The sequence below is a fragment of the Bicyclus anynana genome, chromosome 6 (genome assembly GCF_947172395.1).
Source record: "Bicyclus anynana chromosome 6, ilBicAnyn1.1, whole genome shotgun sequence".
Classification (NCBI taxonomy): domain Eukaryota; kingdom Metazoa; phylum Arthropoda; class Insecta; order Lepidoptera; family Nymphalidae; genus Bicyclus; species Bicyclus anynana.
The window spans coordinates 14,859,857-14,877,515 of record NC_069088.1 but is presented as its reverse complement, the minus strand read 5'-3'; the positions used below and the strand labels follow the sequence as shown (position 1 = coordinate 14,877,515).

Genomic DNA, 17,659 nt, shown 5'->3' with positions numbered 1-17,659 from the left:
ATGGATTTGCCACAAACACATTTCTTCAAATTTGTTACTGAGCACTTTTCTATAGCGCAAAATTCAATTTTTGCTACAATCAAGTTTACATTACGCCGCTTCACTGTACTGCAGACTTGACAGTTGACAGCAAACTTGGTCGTGTATGACTAGCGTAAGTCTATGGTTTCAGCCCGCTTCAATATTTTACATCTGTAATTTTATTTATGTTGTCGATGTCATGTCAGTCATGAAAATTAAAAAATTGAAAATCCGTTGGTAAATGTGACTGTGGAGCGAATAGCAATTTTTCTATAAATATTTAATTTAAGCGTTGGAACAATGTTTACTAAGCATATTGTCGATATATTCTATTGAAAAAAGCTATTAGTTTTAAGAATCATGAGTGACAATATAAAAGTAGTTGTAAAAGTTCGGCCTTTGATTCGACGCGAAATAGAAGACAAGCTCTTACTTCAATGGCGCGTAAATAATAACGCTCTTATTCAGCTAGATCAGAATGGCAGGGACTGTGGGCCTATTTTTACTTTTGGTAAGTCTTAGTAGTTTGGTAAATATTTCGTTGCCGGCTTGTTCTAAACATGTAGCGTTATAAACAATGCCCCCGGCTTTCATAAAACGTCATTACCAAGGCCACACGAAACTTTTAAAAGTTAAAGGCACTGTGTATACCTTTTATAAGGTTTTTGTGTATTACTTATATAAATAGTACGCTTTAGGAGCAGTCTATAGAAGTTCAGCAGGTACCAGCATATAATGGGATGTTGTTTTCACCTGTAGAGTATGGCGTTTTAAAATAGCTATAAAATAGGCAACTACCTCCTAGTAACCTAACATAACAAAGCCTATAATTGCTATTCTCATACTCTGAGACTTGGCAATTTAAAATTAGTACCCAAAAAGCATATTGTACCTGCTTCATGTTATTAAGATGTTTTGGAACAGTATTCCACAGTATGTTCTGTAGGTTGTGGCACATTGATGTATAGTTATCATCAAACAAATGAAAGTTAACTTTACTGCACTTCAATGTGCAGGTATAGTAAGTAGGTATATTAGCTCCACTGAGGTATTGGTCATAAAGTCAGTTTTGGGGTAGATATTTGAGGCAAGCTGAGAACTTGTCCTGTACATTACCTATACTACCCTAACACAAAACTGGAGACCTAGCTTGAGAGTAAACTTATCTCCAAAGTGAGGATTTTTTTTGTAAAAAGTTGTTGAGAAACTCAGATATTTCATTTTTATGCTTGAAATGAAATATATGAATATATTAAATTGAATATATAAAGAGTAAAGTAAGCTAGATTATTTGGTCTGTTTTTAATTTTGTAAAGCAATTTGCAAAAAACAAATTAAAAACCAATCTAGTTTCAATTAGTTTGAGCATGTCTCAAAAACCTACTCTAAAATGTGCACAAATTCTCTATAGTTCTTTTTATGTATACTGCAGAGCAGATTTACTTTATGTGCAGAGATAATTTTGTTTGGCAAGAATTATATGGTGGTACTTATTTGAATAAATTGTGTTTTGTAAAGGCTATGAGATAATATTTTAATAGAATAATTTCAGTTTTTAGCAAATTTCACATTAAACACATTTTCATTCATAAATGAATCCATATATCCCTTGGTCACACCATCATGCGTGAACGGCTAGACCAATTTCACAATTTTTTTGTATATATTACTATATTTATCGTGAAATGTCGACCTCATTCATGACTATATGTAGACTAATATATCAAACAATTTTAAAGACAGTTTTGTTTACTTCTGTTTGAAGAGGCACTTAGGTAGGAACCTTCCCACAAGTATGATAATTTTAAAACAAGCATCTAGATTATACTCCTCTCCAATTGGTATTCTAGTTTTAAAAACATAATATCTGATAATATATGATATAATAAGTGTTTTTCAGATAACATGGGTATGGTGGACAGTGTCCTTATGACGTTCATAATACTTACTATTATTGTGAATCACAGCAAACCTGCATGAGTGAAATGAACTGTCACCATACTTATGCTATCTGAAAAATTATAGTTTTTAAAACATTATATCTGCACTCCAAATTTGCCAAATTTTCCTACAACAGCTCAGCTCATAGTCTGCTGACTGATTGCATGAGATATACCTATATTCTAAATAGGATTAAAGCATATTTCAATTCTATTTAAAATGTATATTGTATATATATAATTTTTTTTTATATAAAATATTTTGTTTCTTATTATATTTAATAAGAGTTTCTAGTTTTATTAACTTTACTTATTGGGCTTTCTTTTATAGATAAAGTGTATGATGAGAGCACAAAAACTGATGATGTGTACAATGATATTGCCAAACCAATTGTTAAGGCTGCAACTGACGGCTTCAATGGCACAATCTTTGCATACGGTCAAACTTCATCTGGAAAGACCTACACCATGACCGGAACAGATGACTCCCCTGGTATCATTCCGCTGGCTGTAGTAAATTTATTTGATATCATTAAAAGTGTACCTGACCGAGATTTTTTAGTAAGGTAGAGTATTTTTTAATTATTCAATTAATCAAGAATATACTAAAAATCTTTGTGGATACAATATTTTTACAATTAAACCAATAAATTTTGTTATTTGATGGATTTTTATGGCAGAAACATTAAAGCTAAAGTTTTTTTCGGATAGCATGGGTACGGTGACAGTCACTTGTATGACATTCATAATACGTACTATTATCGTGAATCGCGTCAAACATCATCATGATTGAAACAAACTGTCACCCGCATCAACCTACATGAAACGAACTGTACTTACAATTTGCTGTTTATAATGTTGAGATTTTTTTATGATATATCATTACTATTATAATCTGTAAATTTACAGTTGCATATTTGTTAATTCAAGTGTTGATATTTTCAGAGTATCATACGTCGAAATATACAATGAAAGACTTATAGACTTGTTAGACCTTAATAAAACATTAAAAATTCATGACACATTTAACCAAGGTGTAAAAGTTGATGCGACAGAAAGATTAGCCACCTCCCCTGAAGAAGTTCTTGAAGTAATGAAAGAGGTAAATAATTATGTAGTCATCATTATAAATTAAGTATAGAGGCTATTGCTTATTCAGCAACCTACTAAGTTTGGCTTGTGTAACAAACCTAATACTCATTGTAAATACTCAATACATATGAATAAAATTGAAGTGTCTTGTCTGTGATTTAAAAATAACTATGTTTTTTCCAGTGCTTATAGCTATAAAAATCCAAAACATAACAAAGCTTTTTTAAAATTCTCAACCGTCTATCTGTCTTTCCTTTTATGCAATTTAATCTCTGGAACAGCTGAACTAATTTAAATGGGATTTTTACTGGTAGAAAGAGGACATTATTGAGCAATACATAGACTACTTTTTATCCTGGATAATTCCGTGGTTCCTGTAGATTTTATGAGTAACTTCATGCTAACGAAATTGTGGGCGTCTGTTAGTAAATAAATAAATTCACTCTTTAATATGTTTATGTTTTAAACTATGTAGGTGATATTTTGCTCCAAAATATTCAAGGTCAACTGAGAATTCTTAAACTCTGTCATATTTTTTTACAGCTGACCTTTGTAATGTGATCGGATCCAATCACAAGTTGCTTTAAAAAACAGAACAACTTAAAATGCACATGCTTGTATTATGTTTCTGTATGACATCACAATATTTTATGAATTAGTTGTGAAATATTATATTCTTGATGCAAAGCTGAGCCATGCATAAAACTAATTCTGTTGTTTAAAAAGTGATATACAAAGACTTATAAATTATTATTCAAACTAGCTGACGCCGCGCGGTTTCACCCGCGTAGTTCTCGTTCCTGTAGGAATATGGGGATAAAATATAGCCTTCCCCGATAAATGGGCTATCTAACACTGAAAGAATTTTTCAAATCGGACCAGTAGTTCCTGAGATTAGCGCATTCAATCAAACAAACAAATTCTTCAGCTTTATAATATTAGTATAGATAAATCAATATTAAATTTTCATGCTTGATTTCAGGGTAAGGCAAACAGACAGACTGGCGCTACAAACATGAATGAAGAAAGCAGCAGGTCCCATTCTATATTTCAAATTGTAAGCAAGATTTCATACATTTATTATCTTTTATGTAAAAAAAAATGACTGTTTGTTTGCTATACTTTCTGTTCTGTTTAAGATAGTACTGAACTGTAATAAAATTGTTCTGTAACAATTCAACATTAAAATTTAATGATTTTAAGTATATTTCCTTTGGAAAGGGGTTAACAAGCTATCAGTACAGAAAGAAAATATAGAGTATGAGAAAATCAATTTATGAAAATTAATATAAGAATTTGTAAAAATTAACATCTGGTTCATTAACTACCCATGTTCGGCTCACTGTAAAGCACGAGTCTCCTCTCAGAATGAGAGGGGTCAGGCCTTGGTCCACCACACTGACCAATGTAGATGGAAATTGGCAGACACACACCTAGAGTATTAAGAATTTTCAGGTATGCAGGTTTCCTCACTAGGTTTGAGACGTTTTGAAAAGTTTGAGGTGAATGCTCCGGACCGGATTCGAACCTACGCCCTCCGAATCGAAGGCAGATGTCATATCCACTGGGCACATACTCGTATATCACGTCAACAATGTCTGGTTAATGGACAAAAACTCTAGTACTTTTGGACCCCAACTTCCATCGGCTCTTAGATTATCATGTTGCGTGTTATAGCTTGGCATCTCGATTAGCGTGTAGCGATGAATGAAAACCCACGACTAGTGAACCTCACTTTCCCGCACGCACAATTTCACACCCGCGCAGTCTTTCCCCGTCGCCCGCATATCATGGAGTGTCATAAACGAACTTGCCGGACTATAATTCGCGTTGTCGTAATAACTTGAACGTATTATCCATCAGCTTTCTACTGTAGCAGATGACTTTGCACAGCATAACACAATTCACCAATTTCCTTCACTTCCTTAAGAAGGTAATATGAAAATAGGTTAAATAAAAAAAAATCTCTTTCAGACCATTGAATCTCGAGAGCACATAGAAGGCGAAGAAGAAGTAGGTTCAGTGAATGTGTCACAACTGAATCTCGTGGACTTGGCAGGCTCGGAGCGATCAGGCCAAACGGGAGCTAAGGGCCTGCGTTTTAAGGAGGGCACCCACATCAACAAATCCTTGTCAGTCTTAGCACTAGTCATCAAGCAGCTCTCCGAAGATCCTAACAAGTAAGTTTTATGAAATTTGAAACTCCAGAGGCGTACATAGGCGATTTAGCGTTCCGGTACGATGTCGTGTAGAAACCGAAAGAGGTGTGGATTTTCATCCTCCTCCTTACAAATTATTCCATCTTCGATTGCATTATCACTTACCATCAGGTGAGATTGTAATCAAGGGCTATATTTCTGTTCGACCTCCTACTGTCTAGAGTAAAGGTAGGATCCCTTATAAATTACTAGCGGACTTTTCCGCGTTTCTGTGGGAATATGGTAATAAAAAATAGCCTATGATACTTACAAATAACGTGGCTATTCTAAGGCTCTGAAAATAATTTAAATTTTTTTTATGTGCAGTGGCGTGCACTTCATACATGCATTAAAGTACTGCATACCCTAAGAGTTGTCTTCTTAGTGCTTATTAATAACAGATTTTTCCAATTTGCTTCATTTTATTACTAGTGCATACCCTGACCGGCAACCTTATGCACGCCACTGTATATGTGATCATTGATATTCATGTTTTCTATAATCATCTTATTTGAGAAATAATAATAATTATTGATTTTACTATCATTTCAGTTGATCATAGCTTACTTGAGATATAAAAGCAATATTTCATACTTTTTATCTTGTCTATTTTTTTTTATCTAAATGACCTATTACAGATAAATTGTTAAAATTTTACAAAATTAGATTGGTATACACTGTCTTTGATTGGTTTAGAACACCTCTATATTACATAACAACTACTAGCACAACAATAACTGGTGTATTATGTGTATAAATTGAGTGCTCATTTTAAATAAAAATAATAATATTGAAAATATATAAATAACATAAAAGATCAGATTTAAGGTCAGATCAATTACTCTCTATAGGACCTGCCTCGCTATAGGTTACCCCTCCATCGAAACTATTTAATCATGATCTAACGTGTTCATAAAAACTGCTTCTATAGAATTTTAATTTTAACACATTGAAACATCAATGTGTTAATATTACACGTGTGTATAACAATTTAAAATTTATAGTTGTGTGTAGTGTAACAACATAGGATATATTTTTATGGGTGTTAAATATTGTCAATGTGCGAGTTTACCTCGTCCCCTACCAGAAACAACAGTCAACTTTGTTGGTGAATTTAAGTGCAATACAAGTCAAGCAATTCGTAAGTAAGGTAATTCGTCTGAGGATTTAAGGTATATGCAATAACCTTTTTTACATAAAATGGAACCGTACCATCACGATCGCCTCGCTCGCGAGGTGTCCACGCGCGAATTGCGAGTGGACGACTCGATGATTGCCGTCAACATGCTTGCCTCGCGTGAAATACTACTCGGAAATTCGTTGACCACGCGAGGTTCACTGGTGACAACGCTGCGTCCACCCGTGGTCAACCTGTCGACTACAAGTGGACGCCTAACGACGAGGCGGTGCGGGTCGAGTCCCGGGCGGCTCTAATGAGCTACAACCTTAAATAATCACTTATTTTTTTTCAGACATGCAAACTACCGCGACAGTAAATTGACGCGTATTCTGCAAAATTCCCTCGGAGGCAACGCCAAGACAAGTATCATATGTGCCGTGACTCCTGCCGCCATAGAGGAGACAATATCAACACTACAGTATGTACTTTAGTAATAATGAAAAAAACTTTGTGCCACTTAAAATTGTCGAATCCCAAATGTGTTGCAAATTAAAAGCCCATTTTCAATCTAACCTTCTTTAAATCAGATGAATAACATGGATAGACAGGCAGATTCAACAAGACAACAATTAAAAATAAAAAAAAAATATTCAGACTAGCCGACTCCAGTTCTTGTTCCTGTGGAAATATGGGGATAAAATATAGCCTGATACTCACAAATAACGTCACTATCAACTGGTAAAAGAATTTTCAAAATTGGTTCAGTGGGTCCCAGAGATTACCTCACTACCACCTCTGAAACATATGCGAGCTATGCTTGGAGTTTCTCTGTGATCGAATCAAAAATTAGGAGATCTGCAGACAAACCAAAGTCACTGACATAGATCAACGAGTCGCGAAGTTGAAGTGGCAATGGGCAGGCAACATAGTTTGAAAAGCTAATGGACGTTTTGGTCCCGAAGTGCAACCCCAGACCGGAAAGCACAGTGTTGGTCGACCCCCATTAAGTTGACCGAGGAAATCAAGCAAGTTAAGGGAGTCGCTGGATGCTGGCGGCTCAAGACTTGTGCTTGGAACTCTATGTAAGAGGCCTATGTTCAGCAGTGGACGTCCATCGGCTGATGATGATGACGATGACCTCTGAAACTCAAACTTTATGTCTTTATAAAAAAAATTATTTCAGATTTGCCAACAGAGCGAAGTCTATCAAAAACACTCCAGCAGTGAACGCTGTAGCGACCAACGCTACGATGATCCAATCGCTCACCAAACAGCTGTCGGCGCTCAAAACTCAGTTGGAGAGCAAGAAAAATGTTGAGGTGAATTTAATTAACATTTTAATACTAGAAATAATTATTATGATAACTTCAAGGCGTTGACGAAACCATTATCAAACTTTATAACCTTATAGGAACCGAACTGCATATGTAATATATTTATTTTAATTTAAAAAAAGCTTTTTATGTTTTCATACAAAGTAATTCAAATAATTCCGACTATCCATGTAACACACACCTTTATCTATCGTTGCATTTTTATATACGTAAAACAATAATTACGCTACTAAAACACAAGTATAGATTAAATTGGTTTAATTGCTCAGCTTGCTGCCTCGCTCTGCTTTGGTGGACTTATGGGAAGTACTCCCGAGCAGCCTTTATACTTTTGAATATTATGGTCATGTTAAGTGAGGTTCAAATCTTGGAAACTAACTTTGAACCAGTTCCCCTAAAGTAATTGTCCTTTGGCCTGGGACTTTTTTTTTAAAGTGTGTGTGTGTTGCCAGTGATGCCCTATGGTTCCGAGACTTCTAGGTCGAGGTCGCTAAGAAGGCTTAAAGTCACAGTGGACAATAGAACGAGCTGTGCTCTAAGTATCTCTGCGTGATCGAATCAGAATTGGGGAGATCCGCAACTACTACGAACCTGCACCGAATGCTCAGACTAATTAGATTTAGTCTGAGACCCTCAGACTAATTAGATAAAGACCTGCCTCGCAAGGCATTATTTTTCTGTCAACGTATATGATCAACAATCTTATGCGATTATAAACACTGTCTCTAAAGAATCGATGTTTCATAGTTTAAAATCGTGTCCGTCGGTAAAAAACCTCAGTAAAAATACCTTTTTATGTAGTTATATGGTGTAAAAAACGTACAAAAACTGCTAGTTTAGTTTAAAATATGTATGAAATCTAAGCTAGTTTTCCTTAGAAAATGGCAGAAAATTTTGTTCGTGAATTTGGGTGCGATACTAGTCCTTGTGTATTTAGTCTGAGACCGAATGTGATGTTTTGAAGTCCCTACAAAAGGCCTATGTCGTGCAGTGGTTTTGTATTATTTTTTTCCTATTACCAACAAGCTTAACAAACAAACAAACCAATTATAAGTCATCAAAAAATATCATAAAACTTAGACTGTATGATCAACGATCTTAGGTTGGCAAACTTTGTTTGATGAAGTAACATTATTAGGAAAAAGTTAAGATAGACCTGGGCACGGGACAGGCATTCCCTTTTGACAGGAGAGGTAGAACATGCAATTAATTTTGGTAATATTATTACAGAAAGACAACTTCAAACTGCAAAAGAAGATAGGGGGTCTCCAGAAACTGATACTGAACGGGTTCGGTACTAGCGACCCCGACGTGATCGGCGGCGCGCGACGCAAGCTGAAGAACCCGCGGCGGGTTACCATTTCCACGCTGCACGCCATACAGGAGGACGCGGGGCCGCCTGCGCCCAGGTTCTGCACGCCTAGTCTCAAATACAAGTGAGCACATAATTGTAATTTTTTTTCACTAAGATAACTATTAAAGCAGATAGGGGGCCTCCAGAAGCTGATACTGAACGGGTTCGGTACTTGCGACCCCACGGGATAGGGCACTCGACACAAGCTGAAAAACCTGCGACGAGAGACTATATCGACCCTGCACCCCTAGTCTCAAAGACAAGTAATCTATTTTTTCAGTGTAAAAATTTATGAAAATTTCATTTGAGTTGTTTTTCTTCCAAGAAATCACACTGATATAAAGGTGGTGTGTAAGTATGTTTGTTCATCATCATTATCTACCCATATTCGGCACACTGTTGATCACGAGCCTCCTTTCAGAATAAGAGGAGTTAGACTAATTAGTCCACCACAATGTCGATCGGCACACTTCACACTTGTAAAAAATTAAATAATTCTCAGGTATGCAGGTTAACTTAGAATGTTTTTCCTTCACAGTTTTCACTGCAGCGAAACATGGCCAATATGTGATGTTTGTTACTCCTTTTGCGCCGCAACTGCTAAACCGATTCATCTGAAATATGGAATAGAGATAGAGTATATACCCTTTTTATCACTAAAAAATGTATGGTTCTCTCGGGATTTGTAGAAACCCGAATTGTACGCGAACAGAGTCGCGGGCGTCGTCTAGTTCTCCATATAACTCTCAGCTTGGAGTTGGAAAGCGGATTACTACCCCATGCCTCAGAGAACAGTCGGTCTTGTAGACCTAACATGGAGACATGAGTTTTTTCATTATTGGATAAGAATGTGTAACAAACATACAAACAAGTTTACATTACTATTTATAAATAAATAGCGGACCCCCGCGACTTGGTCTGCGAATAGTGTAAGCTTTCATCATCTAACTATAAAAATGAAGGACTTCATACATACTTTCAACCATTTATTATACTACCTATTGCTCCTAGGTCCCATTTATTATACTACCAAAATTCATCTGTATTGGTTTAGCCACTTAGTCGTGAACAGGTAACAGACAGACAGACTTAATTACGCATTTATAATATTAGTATCGATTATTTGCAAATCAACAAAGGATTTGACTACTAAGTCGTTTATTAAAATCGATGCTGATGAAGATGGGTATAAAAGCTGCAAATTATATTTTAAGCAAATTAAATATTTATTGGTGAATAAGTTTTGAATAAAATAATGGTTTTTGTAAAACTACACTAAACTTTTTTATCTATTTTTTGGTTTATAAAAGAAGTAATCTTATGTCATAGAAAATGACAGTGACATAGATGATACATTATATATTGAGATAGATACGCAACTCTCATTTCAGTTAAAAAAGTTATGTACCGTGATCACTAGATGGCGCATTCTAATTAGATTTATTGGCTACCCATAGATGGCGTTCTCTCTACGAGTACAATCTATATTTTAGTTGTATGACTATTGCTGTTTGTTTTCCTTAATTCTTATATATTATTAATGAAAAAAATTTAACATAAACATAATATTTACAAAATCACCTATTTCACTATATAATACTAATGTACCCAAATATTTAAAATTGCCAAATTTTATAAATATATAGAAATAAGGAAAACAAACTGCAATAATCCTTCAAATAATAAAGGATTTTTAATCAAAGAAAGAAAAGAAGATTCTTATTATTCAACGATTTATTTTTTCTTTTGTGATTATGAAAATATCTTAACGCAATTCAGCAGCCTGATAACATTAGTGCACCAACTATGAATATTGACGTTTATGATTATAAATAACCACTGATAACATCTACACACTGGTCACCTTTAAGAACACGTAAATTTGCTGGCGACATTTTCGCCACGCCGTTTCGCGGCACACCGGGCCGCCTTCTGAGCATAATTCCGATGGTGGTCGAGCATGTTCCATGGTTAATTATTAACTATGCACACCAAATCCACAAGTAATACCCATTATAATCACTTATTTGTACCGATTATATCTTATTTTAATATTTTTCGTTCACCACTGTCACCAAGTTTTAAACAACATATCACTATAGCAACAACAGAAAAAAATCAAAGACAGCTAAACTGTCATATTTGAAACTATATTTTTTAAAATTTTCATAGTTTGAACAGGAGTGATTTTAATCAAATGATGTGCTTCATGCGCGCCATCTATATTGTGCCTGAGAAAACTTCGCTTAAGTTTTTGTACCGTGAGCGCTGGAAGGCAGCACTTCATACAAAATATTTTACGTCAGCGAACTGTGCGGAAGTTTCACCCCCATGGACAGTGAAATTAAAATTTTTCTCATGTTAAAGACGAAGAAGAGAATTTAAAATATTTTAATTTGGTAAGCACTACTTTTTAGGACAATGTAGCTATAATGTTATTATTTTGTGCCTGCAAATAATGCATAATCATGATTCAAATGAAAATTCCGTGTATTTTACATTTCGTTAGGTTTTGGATTTTTCCGACTTTTATTGCGTCTTATATTAAGAGGCAATGCTTACGTTTTCCATATTTACTCTCGTACAAACCAATCGTAATGTTTTTTAATTCATGGATTTATTAGTTTTGAATAAATTATGAGTATATTGCTTACTCAAAATTCACACGCTTTCTGGAATAGGGATGATGACAGTTTTTTAAATTGTATGTAAATTAAGAGTACGCTAATAGTAAAGCAATTTTGTAAAAGGAATAGGGTATCTGCGATCATTACTTTCGGATTTAAATGGTCAGATTTGCGGCGCTGCCACGGATCCCTGAAAAACGCCCCATACAAAATGGCACGAACTAATGACGTCTAGGCAATGTAATGATCGTTAGATTTGTATGTGCGTACAAACAAAATTACTAATATCTTTGTTATTTGTGCGTTTATGTTTATAGTTCAAATATTAAAAAATGTCACAAAATGTCACAAAATGTAAGGAAGCCAAAACTGTATGAACTTTCATCTAATTACGATAAAAGATTTTGAAATTTTATGATCTCATTTATTTTGCAAATATCCAGACAATCTTTGCTTTTTATATATAAATTAGTTAACATTGACCCTATTTACCCGAATGTATCATAAAAATCAATATATTCAAACCTAGTCATCATCCCCATTGCTCAGAGTAAGCAAACGAGACGACAAAATAAAGCGCGACTCGGTCTGCGTGCTATGTAGGGTTCCGTAGTTTTACGGCACAACAATTAGTACTTAATACATACTACTGAATGGTGGTTTTGTCTAAATCTTTATCTATACTAATATAATAAAGCTGAAGAGTTTGTTTGTTTGTTTGTTTGTTTGATTGAACGCACTAATCTCAGGAACTACTGGTCCGATTTGAAAAAATACTTCTGTGTTAGGTAGCCCACTTATTGAGGAAGGCTATAGGCTATATATTATCCCCATATTCCTACGGGAACGGAAACCACGCGGGTAAAACCGCGCGGCGTCAGCTAGTTAGGTATATCCTTGAAGTCAACATTTTGAAGGATATTGATGTTATCGGTCCTTCGGGTGGTGACGACGGTATTGGATCTAGCATAATCGACCTTCCGCCATTTTGGTTTTTTCAGTCCTCTGTCACTAAACATCTTGCCTGACTTCGCGCCGATACACGGCTCTACGATATTGCCGACTGTAGCCGAGGAGCGACTCGTCACTCCGCCGCCCTATAACAAGAAGGTCACAATCAGCGATGAAATCATTGAACTTGGTAACTATATCAATATCAACCCATATTTGGCTCACTGTTGAGCACGAGTCACCTCCCAGAATGAGTGGAGTTAGGCCAATAGTCCACCATGTTGGTCCAATGCGGATTGGCAGACATCACACATATAGAGAATTAAGAAAAAACTCTGGTATGCCGTTTTACGAAAGCTTATAAAATAATAAACAAAAAAAATAAACCTTGGCTGAGTATGTTGTGGGCTCTTCTCGGAACGAGGCGCATTTAGAACCCTCGTATATTTAATTTTTTTAGTTTTCGTTTTTAATTACCACCATTAAATCATGACATAACTTGATTTTTTAAAAGTGCTTGTAAATTAAGCCTAATTGAAATAAATGAAATTTGAATTTGTTGTTTTTTTCCTTCACTGTTTGAGACGCGTGATATTTAATTTCTTAAAATGCCACAACTGAAAAGTTGGAGATGCATGCCCCAGATTTGAAACTGCACCTTCTGGAATCAGAGGCAGAGGTCATATCTATTGGGCTATCACGGTTCTCAACTAACTAACTAAATTTTTTTTTTTTATTCTCTACAAGTTAGCCCTTGGCTAGAATCTCACCTGATGCTAAGTGATGATGCAATCTAAGATGCAAGCGGGCTAACTTGTTAAGAGTTGGATGAACATCCACACCCCTTTCGGTTTCTACACGACATCGTACTGGAACGCTAAATCGATTGGCAATACGTCTTTGCCGTCCACCAGCCAGATCTGGACCAATTAAGAAGACTTTTATCAGCCCAGCTAGGAATCGAACCCAGGACCAGTTTAACGATCTCTCTCAGCTATGATGTAATTATTTCGTGCATTTAGTATGGAGGGGTTTTTAGCGATCCCTAGCACCACCGCAAAATTGACCCTTTAAATCCTTGTAGCTCTGAAAGTAATGGTCGCAGATATCCTGTTACTTTTCCAAAATTACTATTAGCATTAGCTTAATTTATAAATTTGCCAAGCTATAGCGGACGCTCGCAATCTTCGTGCGCTTAAAATCAGTTTTTTTTTTAACTCCGTGGATTATTCTGGGAAAAAGTAGCCTATGTTTTGCTCCAAGGCTTACTTTGTTTCCATACCAAATTTCATTCAAATCGGTTCAGTAGTTTAGCAGTGAAAAGGAAACTAAAGAATAAAGAGCGTCAATATTACGTGTATAGACACTTTATCTCTGTTTATTTAATTTCAATTTGAATCTTTCACAGATAGCGATAGTGACTCGTCAATAGATGCACAAACGTGTTCGCCAATCCATCAGTGCCATGGTAAGCAGATATGTATATATACCCGACTGCGTCAGAAGGAGGGTAATATTTTTCGAGCGTATGTATGTATGTCCATTTCCTCGGCACGCCCTAACGGCTGGACGATTTTTGACATATGTAGTGTCATTTGTCAGAACTGTGGTAGTGATATAGGCTATATACATTTTCAAAATGGCGCCCGTAACTGAAAAAAGGTGGAGGATGTTTTAGTTTTTTTTTCTTAAACTAACAATATGGGTATCAAATGAAAGGCCGTAAAAAGACGACAAAAATATAAATATTATATCACGTTTACATTACTGTTTTAACACAAATTATCAAAAAGCGTAGCGATTATATTGAAACGATCGAAGTAACATATTTTAACTAAAATGTGTTCAAGTCAGGAATAACATTGTCTTTAAACCATCTTAATTATATTTAAAATAATAAAAGGTCAGTCTTGAAGAAACTAAGAAGTCCGAAAAAAAATATATTACAAAAACAAAAAATAAAGAACTGAAAAGAGAAAAACAAGTATCATAATATCTATATCAAATTGTAATTAAATTCCTTATAGTGCTACAGGCGGGGACAAACAATACTTTCTTACATACTTTTACTACGTTAGAATTTTATCTATACTAATATTATAAAGAGGAAAACTTTGTTTGTATGTTTGTTTGATTGTAATGAATAGGCTCAAAAACTACTGGACCTGTTTTAAAAATTCTTTCACCATTTGAAAGCTACATTATCCACAAGTAACATAGGCTAAATTTTATTTTGGAAAAAATAGGGTTTAGTAAGATATTTGGCTATAACTTTGGCTATTGGCTGACAAAGTTACTTGAATTAATAAAAAAAGGGATTTAACCCAGATTAGACAGAAAGTCCTCTACGTACAAATACTACACATAAGAGCTTTATGACACTCGCAAACACCGAGACTTTCTATTGCTAAAAGCATTTTCTAAATCGGTTTAGTAGAATTAATTTCTTAAAATGCACACAACTGAAAAGTTGTAGATGCATGCCCCGGATCGGATTCGAACTCACACAATCCGGAATCAGAGGCAGAGGTCATAACCATTGGGCTATCACGGCTCTCAAGTAATATTTGTGTAGATTTAATATTTTATAGTTTTCTGCAAAATGCATATTAATTTCATTACAGATTCAAAAACTCCGCCTTGTATATTAAGAAAGAACGCGAAATTAGCCGAGAGGAATTTGAAAGACATTGTAGAATTTACAGAGAGAGAGAAACTCTACGCACCGAATGTCGTAAGTTTATTTTAGTTCTAGGATTCTAACTTGTAAAGAATAGAAAAAAAAGTACTGGTTTTACTGCTGGTCTAGTCCTGTGTTTGAGTGTGTATACAATGAAATATTGAGCATTTCTTTCAAGAAATTCTTTACTTAAAAAAAAAAGAAAAAATCAAAAATCATTTATTTCAAGTAGGCTCAGTTTACAAGCACTTTTGACACGTCAGTTGACTATTTGTAAAGATTCTACCACCGGTTCGGAAGGCAGGTTCTGCTGATAAGATACCAGCAAGAAACTCAACAGTTGCTCTTTTGAGAACTTGTTGGGAAGTTGGTGCTGTTACACCCCCATATGGCAGAGAGCATGTTAAGCTGTCGGTCATAATATAAATAATTAATTTAATATTCTTAAACAATACACACATACAAATAAGTACAAAGTAAGCGTAGCTTGTGGTATGGATACTAAGATAGCTGATTTTATCATATAAATTATATACTACATATAAATACAGTAGAACCCGCTTAAGACGATCACGCTTGAAACGATTTATATCGTAATACGTCGTTTTACGCCAGTCCCTACACCTTGAGACGTCATGTTTTCATAAATTTCCTAATAGACTACAAGCCCTTGAACAAAAATTACCTGTGAAATGAACCAACGTGAATAACGCTTAGAAGGCTGTTACTATATCAGAAAATAACTATGAACACTATGCCGTCATTTCTCTACGTAATAAGCTTTCCCGTCTAAGACGCGTTTTTAGTTTGTTCATTGCGAAATCGTATTAAACGGGTTCTACTGTACTTATATGTATAATGTATAAATATATCCAGACACTGGAAAACACCCATGCTTATCACACAAATATTTTCCAGTCGAGGGAATCGAACCCACGGCCGTGGATGTAGAGTGCAGGGTCACTACCCACTGCGCCACGCGGCCGTCAAAGATGATAGTGATTGTTATATGATAATACATCACCGTAAGCCTGTCAACCCACATTTGAACAGTGTGGTGAGTCCAAACTATACTCCTACAAGGAGGCTTGGCTTAGTGGGGCGTTAAATTGGATTCATAATTATAATGATAATAAATGTAGCACCCCACGAAGTTACGTGGATATGTAAATTGACCTCCAAAGATTAATTTTAATTTGTAAATTAAACACTTAATTATTTTTAGGTTGAATTAATGGAAAAGTTGGAGAGGAAATCATTAAAAATTTCTAATTTGCAAGACAATATAAATGAACTCTCAAAAATTAGTCAAGAAAAGGATAAAGAAATGGAACAATTAAAAAAAAGAATAAGTGAAGCAGAGATAGAAATACAAAATATCGCCTCTGCCAAGGTAACTAACCTAAAATGTTTTTTTTTACTTTATTTAGGATATCTAAGAAATTGCTTTGCTACTTCTACCAAGAAAAATAATTATGTATTATTTTATGTTATAACAATAATTGTTATTTTATCAACGTACAGAGAGACGCGTTAAGTTTTATAATCAAAATAACTCAAAAATCGATCCTATGGCAAGTTTTATGGTGTTTATGGTCAATAAAATACAAATATCATATTTCTGGTTTCCTATTAATCATCTAATCATAAAGCTGAAATTTATGACCGGAGACTTCGTAATAACTATTTAGAGGCTTATTGGTAGTAAAGTTAAACTTCCACATATAAAATGTTTTATGAAAAAAATTCGGCTGACATCATAATGCATAAATAGGTAGGTAAAATACCAAAAGGTGATAAATAACATGTGGATTGTTTTCTATCCTTCAGAAAGGGAACATTTTCACTAAATAAATGGTATCCTATGTTCTTGAACTCCTACTATGGATTAACTGTCTTCCAATTTTCATCGTTGGATTAGCATAAAAGGTTATTTCCATGAAACTATATAAAATAAAAAATAATATAAAAATGGTAAAGATAGTCTTTACCATTTTTATAAAACACTATTTTAAATATGAGTGACCAATATACTCAATATCAGTTTAACATAATATTTAATTACTAATTAAACTTTATCACAAATTCTTTTTTACCATTTCGATTTTCTGATTTTAGTCTAGTTTAGAAACAGCGTGTGAAAACTATTCAACGAAACTAACGGACTGGGAAGTAAGTTACGAAACATTACAAAAAAAAGCCAAGAGTAGAGAAGAAGAACTACTTTCTCTCTTAAAAGAACATGAAGCTAAAAAGATACATGAAAAAATAGGTTTGTAATTCTTTCCTTTTGCATATCGCCACTTTGTATAACTTTATTTATTACCTGGTTATTTTAATTT

At 34.7% G+C, this 17,659-nt stretch overlaps 1 protein-coding gene across 2 annotated transcripts in view; it reads left to right on the top strand.

Moving 5' to 3' along the window:
- The first annotated feature begins 226 nt into the window (after positions 1-226).
- The window catches only part of LOC112054356 (kinesin-related protein 4), a 38,564-nt gene continuing 21,131 nt past the window's right edge, over positions 227-17,659 (top strand). The window contains exons 1-13 of one of the 2 annotated variants that reach the window (XM_052882152.1): positions 227-532; positions 2,293-2,527; positions 2,907-3,063; positions 4,036-4,110; positions 5,028-5,233; positions 6,724-6,849; positions 7,555-7,690; positions 8,936-9,141; positions 12,688-12,827; positions 14,046-14,105; positions 15,262-15,371; positions 16,543-16,710; positions 17,436-17,589. In XM_052882152.1, coding sequence (XP_052738112.1) covers positions 382-532; positions 2,293-2,527; positions 2,907-3,063; positions 4,036-4,110; positions 5,028-5,233; positions 6,724-6,849; positions 7,555-7,690; positions 8,936-9,141; positions 12,688-12,827; positions 14,046-14,105; positions 15,262-15,371; positions 16,543-16,710; positions 17,436-17,589 — 1,924 coding nt within the window. In that variant the 5' untranslated portion in view covers positions 227-381. The remainder of the gene's footprint in view (positions 533-2,292; positions 2,528-2,906; positions 3,064-4,035; positions 4,111-5,027; positions 5,234-6,723; positions 6,850-7,554; positions 7,691-8,935; positions 9,142-12,687; positions 12,828-14,045; positions 14,106-15,261; positions 15,372-16,542; positions 16,711-17,435; positions 17,590-17,659) is intronic. The other variant, XM_024094125.2, reaches the window with a different exon arrangement.